General features: G+C 42.1%; 1 protein-coding gene and 1 non-coding gene across 3 annotated transcripts in view; one reads left to right on the top strand and one right to left on the bottom strand.

Annotated features, from left to right (window-relative positions):
* The window catches only part of reln (reelin), a 110,522-nt gene that overhangs the window by 25,864 nt on the left and 72,026 nt on the right, over positions 1–12,632 (bottom strand). For both annotated transcript variants that reach the window (XM_061823378.1, XM_061823379.1), the window contains exons 14-37: positions 12,026–12,234; positions 11,205–11,333; positions 11,007–11,116; positions 10,814–10,880; positions 10,430–10,663; positions 9,457–9,618; positions 8,617–8,853; positions 8,324–8,516; positions 7,799–7,911; positions 6,647–6,784; positions 6,382–6,568; positions 4,654–4,859; positions 4,393–4,564; positions 3,710–3,916; positions 3,369–3,604; positions 2,506–2,663; positions 2,218–2,425; positions 2,048–2,124; positions 1,775–1,933; positions 1,487–1,681; positions 632–905; positions 409–549; positions 161–338; positions 11–95 (exon numbers count right to left, since the gene is read on the bottom strand). In XM_061823378.1, the coding sequence (XP_061679362.1) occupies positions 11–95; positions 161–338; positions 409–549; positions 632–905; positions 1,487–1,681; positions 1,775–1,933; positions 2,048–2,124; positions 2,218–2,425; positions 2,506–2,663; positions 3,369–3,604; positions 3,710–3,916; positions 4,393–4,564; positions 4,654–4,859; positions 6,382–6,568; positions 6,647–6,784; positions 7,799–7,911; positions 8,324–8,516; positions 8,617–8,853; positions 9,457–9,618; positions 10,430–10,663; positions 10,814–10,880; positions 11,007–11,116; positions 11,205–11,333; positions 12,026–12,234 (4,075 nt within the window). The remainder of the gene's footprint in view (positions 1–10; positions 96–160; positions 339–408; positions 550–631; positions 906–1,486; positions 1,682–1,774; positions 1,934–2,047; positions 2,125–2,217; positions 2,426–2,505; positions 2,664–3,368; positions 3,605–3,709; positions 3,917–4,392; positions 4,565–4,653; positions 4,860–6,381; positions 6,569–6,646; positions 6,785–7,798; positions 7,912–8,323; positions 8,517–8,616; positions 8,854–9,456; positions 9,619–10,429; positions 10,664–10,813; positions 10,881–11,006; positions 11,117–11,204; positions 11,334–12,025; positions 12,235–12,632) is intronic.
* trnat-agu (transfer RNA threonine (anticodon AGU)) lies at positions 5,768–5,840 on the top strand. Its single transcript has one exon. It is a non-coding gene; the product is annotated as a tRNA-Thr (tRNA).

Here is a 12,632-nt window from a genome sequence, read left to right on the forward strand (position 1 = left end):
TATATGGTACCTTTTGTGATGAACTTGAAGGAGAATTGAATATAGAGTGTGTTTGTACAATCCAGGTCCCTTGACACAATCATACGCAGACCATCCTGTAAAGAGGAGGATTTTTTTTAGATGACAAAATTCAGAAAATGACAACTATTAAGACAGGTACCCCTTTAAAGATGAGGGCGGTTCCAGATTTAAGAGGCTCTCCACTCAGAGTTCCCCTTTCTGCTCCATAAACCTCGGGCCAGGTCTCCTGCTGCAAGTGCTCATTGAAGTCTTCCCTCAGTACAGATGGGAGGGGGGCCGAGGGTACGCAGTGTGCACCCTCATAACCTTTGTCACACCTTGAACAAGGATGACAACCTATTAACGCTTTTACAGACATGAAATGTTTAACATTCATGTCCAACTTACACACAGCGTCCATTGTCACACAGACCATGGCCAGAGCACATCCATGGGCACCCGGGGGCTAGTAACACATTATCCAGAGCCCAACCCTCAGCCCCTGGAGTGAAATGGGTCTGGATCCAACGGAATCGAGTTCTTGGAGAACTGAGATGCCAAGAGCAAACATCAATCATGAACAAATATAGCTTTATATAGACTAAAAATTGAGGTTGTGTCTAATGCATACTTAGCGGCACTTGGCAGGTACACGGTGATCCTCCGCCAGTGTTTGTACTGGGTGGACGTATAGACGGAGCTCTGAGTATAAGCAGCACAACCGATAGCTGGCGGAACACACTCCGGGATGATGAGGGACCAGCGACGTCCACAATCTGTGGAGTACTCCAGACGCACGCCATGGGAAAAAGAAGTGGACTTGCTGCAGCCCATACTCAACTCAAACTGGAGGAAGGATGAACCTGACACCTCAAAGTCCCAGCTCTCTGCATACCTTGGCTTCTCTGCAATACAAGATAACATCAGTTTACACATTGTGTAAGTATAATGTCCAAACAATTTTTGCCATACAGTGCACAAATAAGTATGAGCATCTTTATATTCAGGTTACCACACACAAAAAAAAGAAAATAAAGGGCAGAGCAAAGTACAAAATTCCCAGATAAACTACAATCAGATGCTCAAATGCACAATTTTCAAGCACATAATGAGAATTGAAAATTCAAAGCTGGCATTCAAATGCATTGTGCACTCTTACAGGCTCATTGTGTTTTGCAACGATCACACCCGAAGATTAAGCCCATTTCAAAGCATTATTGACAAAATAAATGGGGTCACAGCTTGGTGTTCTCATAAAAAAAGCAAACAAAAAAAACAGGCAGTATACTCAATCAAGTTTGCCCTCATTTATATTGCACCATTTATGACGCCACAGTAAATGGCTAATTCAGTTTCAGCCCGTTGTGAATTATGCCACTATTAAGCCATTTCACTGTTTTCTCTCACTGTGCTACATAAATAGAAAATGTAAATGGTATGTCCTATTCACGCTTGCAAGTTGGGTGTGTTTGTTTGTGTGACTCACTATCGATGGCTTCAGAGTTGAAGGTCAGTGCCGTGTCCAGGGACAAACAGTCCACAGTCACCTCCCCGCCCTGAATTCGGAACCAGTTGTGCCTCAGAGGTGTGGTGCCATCAAACTTGTCATGGAAACCAGTTCTGGAGCTGTCGTTCATACCAATTAGGACATCATCCAGAGCCCACTGGGCTGAATGTTTCCCTGAAAACAAGACGCGAAAAAAACAACACAATAAATCAGAGAAGAGAGTAGTTTGAATTTACATTTCTGAATTACTGCACCCACAGCACCAACCTTGCTGGGGCTGCCACCACCGAAATACTGTGTAAGGGGATTTGGCGTGTGGGGGCAATTCGATGGTCACCACTTGAGGCTCCAGGAAGGAGCTGAAGTCCAACTCTCGTAGAAACTGCCATTGGACTCCATTGTTGGTGGAAAACTGTACAAGTACACCTGGAGAGAAATATATATAAATAAAATTAATCACAGGAAAATAATCTTCATTACCTAAAAAGATCCCGAATGAATATACAGCAGAGTACTATACTGGGATTATACCACTGTTACCTTCATTGCGTGAGCGAGGCCTGGTGCAAGTGGGTCCCAAACTTTTACTGCCTATTCGAACGTAGAATTGCAACAACCTGTACAGTCATGACAGAAGATTTTAAAACCTGGTTTTGAATGTCATGACTTGACTCTGAAAACCTGAAGTAACAAAAGTGGAATGCACCCACCGAGTGTTGGTGGTGTCAAGGGGCACTGTGCGAGCCTCCCTCCTTCCAGGGCTACTGAAGTAAAGTGCCTTGCCCTCACTGATTATGCCACAACCACCTCCTACTTGGCCTCCACTTAGGCTTTGCCAAAGTGGACTTAGCTTACCCTCAAAGCCCTCAGTCAGCTCAGTGGGACTCGCAACGGATGGGACACAGCTATCTTGTTCCACTGTGGTACAAAACAAACAAAGCGAAGAAATTTATGACCAAATAAACTTATTTATTCACGGAGTCCATCACTTGTGTTACCTGTGTATCCCATGTCACAGAAGCAGACTCCAGAAATGCAATCTCCGTGGCCACCACAATGATTCGGACAAGGCTCCGAGATGTATACTCCGTCCAGTGCAAAAGCTGGGGCGTCTCTGTAAATGCTGCTTTCCTGGAACCAGCGGAACCGGGTTTTACTGGGGAAATGAATGCAATAGCACTGTTGAAATATACAGATTGTTAACAACACTATTAATACGTTTTATAAAAAAAGATACTGATACTGTATTGTACTGGGATGTGAGGACGTTCGACCCAAACAATCTTAAAATATGAAGATTAAGTTTCAGAGCAATATAGAGGTCTAAATCAATCACATATTGATTAAATACTTGGTTCAGGTTATGGTGCATATGCTACAAGTTACTCACAGTATATTCTATACATAAGGGGTAATTGAACTATTGGGTTCCAGGGCCAAATTGGATTATTTTTTTTAAACAAACACATGAGCTACATAATTGGCACATGTGGTAAAAAGACAAAAGTTATAATGTGGATGTGAATGATGATGAATACTTAACACTAACAATGCCTTAATATCCATTATCAGTTTGTGATTTTATTTTTTCATAATGAATATAATTATCTTTTTAAAAAATTTCTTTTATTGCTACTACTTTTAGTTACTATTTACAAAAAACACTTAACTATTTTATTAAATAAATGATTTTTAAAAGTTAATATGTTTTAATCAACTTTTGGGAAAAAATATTGGTTTACAAATATCTGGAAAACAATGTGCCACCAATTATTATACAACTCTTGATCATGTAAACGCTCCTTGGCCATACTTTGCCCACCCCCCCCGCTAGAGATCCCACCACACTACAATAGCTTACCTGGCTGCAACATTGCGTGGAATGACCACAGTGACCCTGGTCCACTCTTCATAGTCCCCAGTGGTGTACACAGTGGGTTCCCGAAGCTCCCGGCCACTGCCTTCACAGTTCCCAGCACCTGGGGAACCTGGGTAACAGCCCTCCTTCACCAGAGCCCAAGTACGACCAGCATCATGGGAGTACTGCAGCAGGACTGGGGCAGACGCACTGAACTCTGGCTCACAACCAATGTTTAACTAGCATAAAAAAATAACAAGAACATTTTAGAAAATACACATTTAACAGCACTGTCCACGCACAATGTGACAAGTCCTGACTGTGGCTATATTTGTACAGTGTACCTTAAACTGGAGGGTGTAGCCCGGTCGCAGGGCAAGGTCCCTGGTGACCGCCACCCTGTCCCCATCAGATCGCCCAAAAACCATGGAAGATGCGGTCGGTGCACAGAAGCTGTTGTTACTATCCCTCTCCATGCCTTCATTACCCAGCATCAACCACACGCTCATCTGGTTCAGTGGGTAGTCGAAAGCCGGTTTCTCGTAGAAGTTCTAACAGATGGGATTCAGCTGATACTATTAACATGTTAAAATGTCTACAGTGCACCCAGAAAGGGGTGGCAGTCAATTTTCCACATGGGTTTTACAGTCTTATTTCAAAATGGAATAAAATTATTTTTTTTCCCTTAAAATTCCTCTCACAACAACTCATAATGACAATACAAACTAAGAAATGACATGTACACAAGTGTTCACAGCCTTTGGACAATACTTTACTGCTTTATTTGTTTGCTTTGTCTTTTTGAAAAAGATAAAAGAGGTGTCATGTCTATTTTCGGCCAATTGGCCCATTCCTCTTTCCGAGACCTCTTCCGCTCCATCAGGTTGGATAGAGGGCCTCGGTGCACAGCCATGTTCACTTAACTCCCGAGATGTTTACATCCGTATCGAGTTTGAAATTTAGCTGGACATTTAGAGTTGTCCAGAAGCCATCCTTTTTTTTTTTTTTCACACAAATGCAGTCATACCTGTGGTAGAGTAGGGCTGGCCATGGGTATGATGTGCTTCTCCCTCTCAGATAAAATGATGACATCATCGATTGCCCACTGGTCATAGCCCTCTCCAGAGTGAAGGGGCTGCCACCAGCGAAATCTGGTGCAGGGTGTCTTTGATGCCAAAGGAAGCTCGTAGTGGACAAAACTGATAAAGAACAAATTATTATAGAAAATGATGTATTTCCAGTATTTGAAAGAAGCAAATACGTTCGAAAATAGCATTGCTTATCTCACCGAGGCTTGGTGAAGTCAGTGAAGTACATCTCAGCAATGAGGCCCCAGGTAATGCCTCCATCATTGCTGTACTGCAGCAATACTCCCTCCTCCCTAGTATCAGCCTGGTTACAATCTCCCCAGTCTCCACCCACACGCAGGTAGAACTGAACAAACTCAGCCCATTCGGTGTCCAGGTCCCAACTCACCAGTTGCCGCAGGCCAGCCTGATGCCACACACAAAGTCAACATGAAGGAGTCTTTGGAACCACAGAGCAGTGGGGGTGTAAGTTATTCTTGTTGTAGATCTAAGGCAGATTTTTTTTCCCCCCGCAATTTCCACAGTTCCCAAGTGTCTTATTAACATTTATGTGACCTGGTCTTGTTAAAATATCCCAAGGATCAAGAAAGAAACCACATTTTATACACCTAATTTTCTTTCCTCCAAAACAAAAGCCTTTTTAGGGCTTTCACACAAGTGATTCAGCACTCATTCCAGCCCCATTTACTGCTGGAGGAATGGTGAGCCTGGCTTTTGGTAGAATGACAACCATTTGGATGGAACTTGCCTGTGCATTCCTTGCTCCCCTCTCTTCCACTGGCTGCTTGCCTCTACTAGCGGAAGGAGAGTCCAAAGCAAGCACACTTAGCTTAAAGACAATGAAAGTACTGTATTTTAACCGGCGAAGGCAAAAGTTCACTACGTGTTGGGGGTGGGGTCGGTCATAGAAACACTGCAAAACACCCACACTAGCCACACTTGTTTGTGTACAGACCAATTAAGATAATGTGAGCTTCAACAAAGCTCATTGCAGCTCTTCTTACAAGGGCATCACTGGCTAACTTTCACCATATTGCCCCACATGTACACTCCCATGAAAAGTGAGCACCCATAGAGATTCAGTTGCATAATTATGATTACAAATAGTGGATTTTGTTCCTGATATTTGGCCAGCTGGTCATTGGAAAACTCAGTCTGGGGGTGGTTATTGTTTTACTCCACTATATGCGGAACATTGCATGACTAAACCCAGAAACAGGTTAGCGGACTTCCTGTGAATGCGAGCATGAATCCAAGTGTGACAAACATGACTATGGGTTGAATTTACTATCATATTATTTATGGCTGGGTAAAGGCCCCGTAGCTCAGTGGTTAGATCACTGGTTTAGTAAACCAGGGGTTGTGGGTTCATATCCCACTGGGGCCTCCACTCCCTGAGAAGGGTTGTGTGAGGAAGAGCCTCCAGTGTAAAAATTGTGCCAAACATATATGTGTGTTCAGCTGAGATGGCACGCTGTGGTGACCCTGAAAGGGACAAGCCGAAAGTAACCTCCTCCATTGTTTATGGCTGGTGTTTTCAGACAGATGTTAAAATGAATGTATTGATAAAAATATGATATGATGCACGTAAACTTAAAAGCCTAAAGACTGTCTATTGTTGTCTTTGGTAGCTTTGTGGTGACATCTTGTGTTGAACAAATAGATAAATGTTAAAGTTCCGACAGATTTGTCAGTCTCTTTTCGGAAGAGAATGCTTCGACCTGTTTTGTGGAATGTGGAAGAAGATTGATCATACGCCCGATTTGACCGACAGTCCACTTGCAAACACATTTTTCAAAAAGAGATAACCTTTATTTTGAAAGTTCAACTTCATAGGCGGGCTGTTATAAAATACTTCATTTAATATACAGTTTTATGCAGGAGAGATTCAAACAGAATACGAAAGATACGATGAGACTATGCCTCACCTTGCTGAAGTACAGCGACGAACCGGATGAGACCACCCCACAGCCGACATCAGGGTTGACCACCTCTCCGCCTATCACTTCCTGCCAAGTGGTCAGAAGTAGATCCTGGGACTCAAAGTCTGAGAGGACACTGGACAAGAGGGGGGAGGTGGGCAAGCAGTCTGTTCCAGAGAAGCCATTGTCACACCTGCCGAAGAAGAGCTTTCATGTACCAAAAATACAAACAAGTCAGATTTCTCTAAATTTTGTGACCCTGGAGCCTGACCTGCAATGTCCGTGGTCACACCAGCCGTGACCGTGGCACATGTTAGGACATTGCTGGCCGATATAAATGTCATCTAGGGCCCACTCGTCCTGCTCTCCGTAATAACTCTGGATCCATCGGAACCGTGTTGCACTGGACCTAAACACAGATGGTACACAGACACAAATTCAGAATTTGCTTTAGAAACTACATCACCTGAGACTCGGCATCTGACCACAACTGTTTTCTTGCCAAATTGCAGTCATGATCTCGCCTGTGATTGATCACCACACTCCAGGAGATTCGAGCATGCATATCTAAATGAAGTCAGACTTGGTATGGAGGTCAAAGTGATCTGTCAGCTGCTTTGATGTATGTGCAACCTATGGTTGATGGCACATGCAATCATGTTATGTCAGGAGAGAAGATAGGTTCATGATGCCAATGGGTTTTCCAACAATAATGTGTGAGTAACGGAATATTTAGCAGTTGTGGACTCCAAAAGAGCCTCCCATGTTGATAATGCTTAAAAAAATGTTCTGCTGTTTTTTTTTTTTTTTTTTAACTCCAATTGAATGACTCGGTGTGGTGAACCCAGGTATCACAAGGTAAAATTTCCCAAAAGTGATCTTGTGAATAAAAAAGTGGAATATGACAAATATTTCTTTATGCTATATGGAAATAACATTTACTTTAATCAATAAATTTAATCAACATTTGACATCAAGCAAAGCAGATATGTCAAGAAAACACAAAGGCTAAATATTGAGTTCTGGTAAAAAAAAAAAAAAAAGTAGGTGCACATTTTGTCAGGTGAGGAATGGTCAAAATGCAAAGAATAATTGTATAAAGGATCTTGTTTGTTTGGCAGTGACCATCCAAAACCTCTCTATAAAACTTTTTGATTGCAGTCAGCTTTTTTTCTTGTTAAAAGCATGAGACCTCAGAGTGATGCAGTTTGTTGATTTAATGATATTTTTTGTATGCATTTGTATGATTCTTTCATTAATTCAACCGCTATGATTTTCAAAGAAGTGGATGAAAAGTGTGACAAAATGCCATTCAAGTTTATGGATGCTTTCTATAGAACGTACATATTCCAAAGATAAGGCATAGAAAGACTGTAACTCCGACTATTACTCCTACTGTCTGAATGTTGCACAGAGTTGTTACCATGTCTTTTGAGGGAGAGACAGAGTGATGCGTCTCCAGTTGGCAAACTCTGATGGGTGGTACACGCTTGGAGCCGTGAACTCAGAGCAGCTTGGCATGCCAGGTAGACAGGCCTAAGTGAAGGAAAGCAAGTTAAGAAGAAGACTTGTAATGTATTCGCAAAAAGTAGGGAGATTAAAAGGCAATGAGGCCACCGTGCGATCATTTGTGATTACACCGAGTGCGGTATTTTAAGTATTTAAACATTAAAGCAATATTAAGGGGGCTTTATTTGAGAAACTTTTAAACATAATCATGAATATATTAAACATTTCTTTACTCCTCATAGATACCTCTACAGACTTTTATTAAGTCCGTCTATCTATTTTGTATTCTGCTTATCCTGTTCAGAGTCACGGGGAACTGGAGCTTGGAGTCATGTGAATGAATGACAACAGGTATCGCATGTGTAAGTAATAATACCAAAGAGTAGTCATCTTCGCTAATATGGTGGCCATAAGTGTAGACGTGCCACTTCTCGCTTACCTCTTTGACCAAGTGCCAAGTGAGGCCATGATTGGTGGAAAACTCCAGGCGGACCTGCGTGTCAATGTGAGGGGACGACTCGCGACCACAGCCCATAACTAACGAGAACTGAAGACTGTAGGAGGCTCCAATCTGCATCGACTGAGTCTCCACATAGCGAATACTGGAACCGGGACTGGGCTCACCAGAGAAACTGGAAGGCAACAAAGGAAAACAGATCATCATCGTTATCATGTTTATTAGCTGACAAGGTGACTCTAGAAAAAAAAAGAAAGAAAAAACTCTTTCTCTACCTGAGGGTCCAATCATGCTGGCAGTAGGGCTGTACATGGCCAAGGTAAAAACCGAGACTCTGCGTGACATCCAACACGTTGCTGAAGTCCAGACTTATAGTGTTGAATAGCACAGAGGTCATGCTGATTTCATCCAGGGCCCAGACATCATGACTGCGCCCTGAATGGTACGGCTGCCACCAGCGGAACTGCACACCAAACTTTCGGGCGCCAGTCGGGAGCTCAACAGACACGATCCTATTTGGGAGAGAGAATATAGTGGATTTAAAGTCTAAATATCTTCCTTCCAGGGTCAAAACAACAGAAATGTAGGAATACTAATACAGTGCTTTGGCCATACTTGTAACTCAAAACAATTGTACTAAATACCAGCTTTCCCCATATCAAATGCATAAAAATGCCATCAAGCCATATCAGGCACCCACAAAACAACAACAAAAACCCTTGCCATATACTTTCCTGCCTGGATGCAACAACCAAATTGCATGAGGTCTTTCCTCCCTAGAACTCAAGTGGGATCAAGTGGCGCAATAATTAATTATATCTGACAGCGCCACCATACCGCTCTCGTAATGTATAGTTGTGGAGCACTGTTCACAAATTCAGTTTACCTCCTTGCAGCAAGAACGTGTGCTTACCCATTTGCTTACAGTCCACACAACAGTCAGACACATTTCCCATTCTAATACTCCACTTTTGTCTACATTGCAAAAATAGATGGCACCAACTTCCTCAATGGGTCCCAGTAGCCCACGCAGACAGAAAACAATGAGTAGGCCTACTGCTGATATAGATGCTAATTAATTGTTAGCGTCCAACTGAAATCACAAACACACAAACCTTGGTTCATGGAACCCTTGGTAAGCATAGTGCTGCAACAGAGTCCAGGTTATGCCGTTGTCTGTGGAGTAATGCAGCAGGACACCCTCTCCTGCCTGGTCGGGAGCAGGGCAGGAGCTCAAGGTACTTCGGCTGCCCAGTCGGAGGGTGAACTGGAGGTATCTGTATAGATGAGAACATTCATAATTGCAGCACTTTCGGTTAAAACATAATTAAAATTCACAAATAGAGAGAGTGTCAAGTTGATAAATGGAAATGAAAAAGGGGATTGAGTGTGTGCAGATCGGAGGCAGTGGCTACATAAAGTCAAAGTCAGAGGTTATGTGGCGCATTGAAATGATGGATGAGATGATTAAATTAATGAGGACTAAATTAAATGAGAGAAAGCAAAGGCAAAAAGAAGAGTGTCAAGTGAGCAAGTTCATGTGAGTGCACTCATGGGTAGTGTATCTATGTAAAGATCAAGTTCTCATTTTAGAAGAGATAATCATCCTGCTATGAGGTAAAATGTATTATATCTCATTTCTAAAGCTAACATTGTAAACCTGCACGTCGCCCTCCTTGGGTGATCCAGACTTTCATTAGCACAGCTGATTGCTCTTTTAGCCAGATGCTTACTCAATGAGTCAGGAAACTGACATTAAAATCTACCATCAGGTGGCACACACACTTTCTTTACTGTAGTGTGTCAAAAGAGATTTATTTTTGGTTCACAGTTAAGGTTAATGTGCAAGAAGCATCGAGTCCTTCCTTCATTTCCATCAAAGAATTGATGGAAATGAAGGAAGGACTTGATTAGGTTAGGGTTAGGTGCAGGTAGTTAGGTACAGTTATAGAGTTTATGTGAGCAATCAAAACTGTTACGTTCACGCTTGTTGAATTATAAAGGTGTACTAATTAGTGCTCCTACACATCCGGACTGTTCAAACTTGGAGGAGGTCAGTGCAACATAAAGGGCCATATCTTTACTTGCCTGGCCTGAGAGCTGTCCAGCGGTGCGGTGACGAGGTGTCTCCTACTATCCCTGTTGAAGACCAGCGCCTTGCCACTTGCCAGAACCCCACAGCCAAAGCTGACTTCAGCTCCACGCAGGGACGAGAAGCTGTGGTAGGAGGAAAGTCGCGGGCTGGAGAAACCCTCGGAGAGGAAGGCTGGAAACGTCTGGGAGGCGAGCTCGCAGGCTGGACCGCTGAAGCCTGGGTCACATCTGGGTAAAAACAAGTCCACTTTAAAATGAAAGAAATACAATTAAAATGAATCAATATGTTATTAAGATAATACATTTGAATACTTCTAAATACCAGTAGGTTGGAAATGAGATGATACATTTTGTTGTGCAGACAGTATTTCGACATACTTGCAGCCAGTGCGGGAACAATGTCCTCTCCCAGAACAGAAACGGAGACAGGCTGGACCAATATACACTGAAGAACATACATGGACAATGAATGGTATTTTTGTCAAGTCATTTGGGTTTAACTCCATGAAAGAATAAATGTGTTTTGATTATAGCCATAAAAAGAAATTTCGTGTGTGTCTACGGTTCAGACCATTATCAATGGCCCACATGTTGCCCAAGCCGGTGCCAGACTGTTTCCAGCGAAATCGCGTGGTCTCTGTCAGGGCAGCATTGGGCAGAGGGATGGAAATCCTGGTCCATCTGCAGAAATGCAAGGCAGGGTTCAAAGTGATGCATTGACATCCTGGAGTTGCAGCGCCCGCTCTTTCCACTGTGTGGTGAGTCCTACCCGCTGTAGTTGTCCGAGGAGTAGATGGTACTGTGGGGTAGGTGGGGTCCTGCGCAAAGCTCTGGCAGACACTCAGTGTGGAGTAGAGACCAGGAACGACCGTGATTGGTGGAAAACTCCAGACTGACACTGAGTACAAAATATTATTAGGTAATTTGCTATTATAATATACATTACGCTATTGCCCATCCATTGTCAGTATTTCTATTATTATTATTATTATTATAATAAAGACTATTATTAAAAAATGTAAAGCAACTGTTGGATCCTTGCAATGAATATAATTTAAAAAAAAATAAAAAAAATATTTTAGGGATTGTAATTTTTATTTATTTTTCTTATTATTTTTTCCTCATTATTATTTGTTTTCAGTCAGACTTTTAACATACTTTTTTTTTAAATTGTACACGGGCCCCTCTACTGGAAAGTCTAATTAGCAATGCCAAGGTACAGTTTGGTTGTATTTAACTTTTAAGTTCACCACATTGCCTTTCAGAGAGATTCTGTTTTTTTAAAAAATATTTAAGTACAATTTTATTCAACTAATATGTCTAATATATTTGCAGTAACTCATTAAGTACAGCCCCCCCATATTAGTATTAATGTTCATGTCATATATTTACAGTGGCCTACACTATTTTTTAAATAAACGTGCTGCATTGTTGATGTACACTTGGACCATTTATGGTTTTGTATTTTAATATTGATCATAATCTTATAAGTTGGAGAGTTATAAGGTTTTTTGGTTGGTTTTTTTTTTTTTTTTTTTTTGCACTTAGTGTAAACTCACTGTTCTAGCCAATTTTTCAAATACGCCCCACCTGTTGGCAGGTTGGTAGGAGCCGCAGCCGAGATTGATGGAGAACTGAACGACGTGCGTGTGCGTGCCAGGGAGCACGGGCAGCAGCTGCATAAAGTCCACGGCCCACACGTGGCGGTTGGCGCCCCCGTGTGAATGCTGCTCCAAGCAGAACTGGGAGACTGGCGTCTGGAGCTCAGAGGGCAACGCCACTGAAACCACAGCGGGTGTCTGACGGGGAAGACACAGAGGTGGGGATAAGGAGGAGAGGGTCACTAAAAGTGGTTTATGAATTAATTATTTTAAGAAAAGCAATTTGTAATATTTCGTCTATGTACATATAGTACATGCATGCATATAAGAGTGATGCATATATACATAAATAATAATAATTGCGACATGGAATTCTAAGTTTCATCCAAATCCAGACTTTTTACTGCATAGGTGCACACCCGGGTTCTGGGGGGGCACAACTTTGCATTACTTGTGATTTCAAATTAAATTTGTTTTTAAAAGTATATATGAAATTATCAATTTCAATGGCGATTGTGTGTATGTAATAATATGATGTGGTGACTATACTAAACATTTACATAATTACAAATGGTTTGCTTTTACAATGATAGCAG

This window comes from Syngnathoides biaculeatus, chromosome 6 (assembly GCF_019802595.1).
Source record: "Syngnathoides biaculeatus isolate LvHL_M chromosome 6, ASM1980259v1, whole genome shotgun sequence".
Classification (NCBI taxonomy): Eukaryota; Metazoa; Chordata; class Actinopteri; order Syngnathiformes; family Syngnathidae; genus Syngnathoides; species Syngnathoides biaculeatus.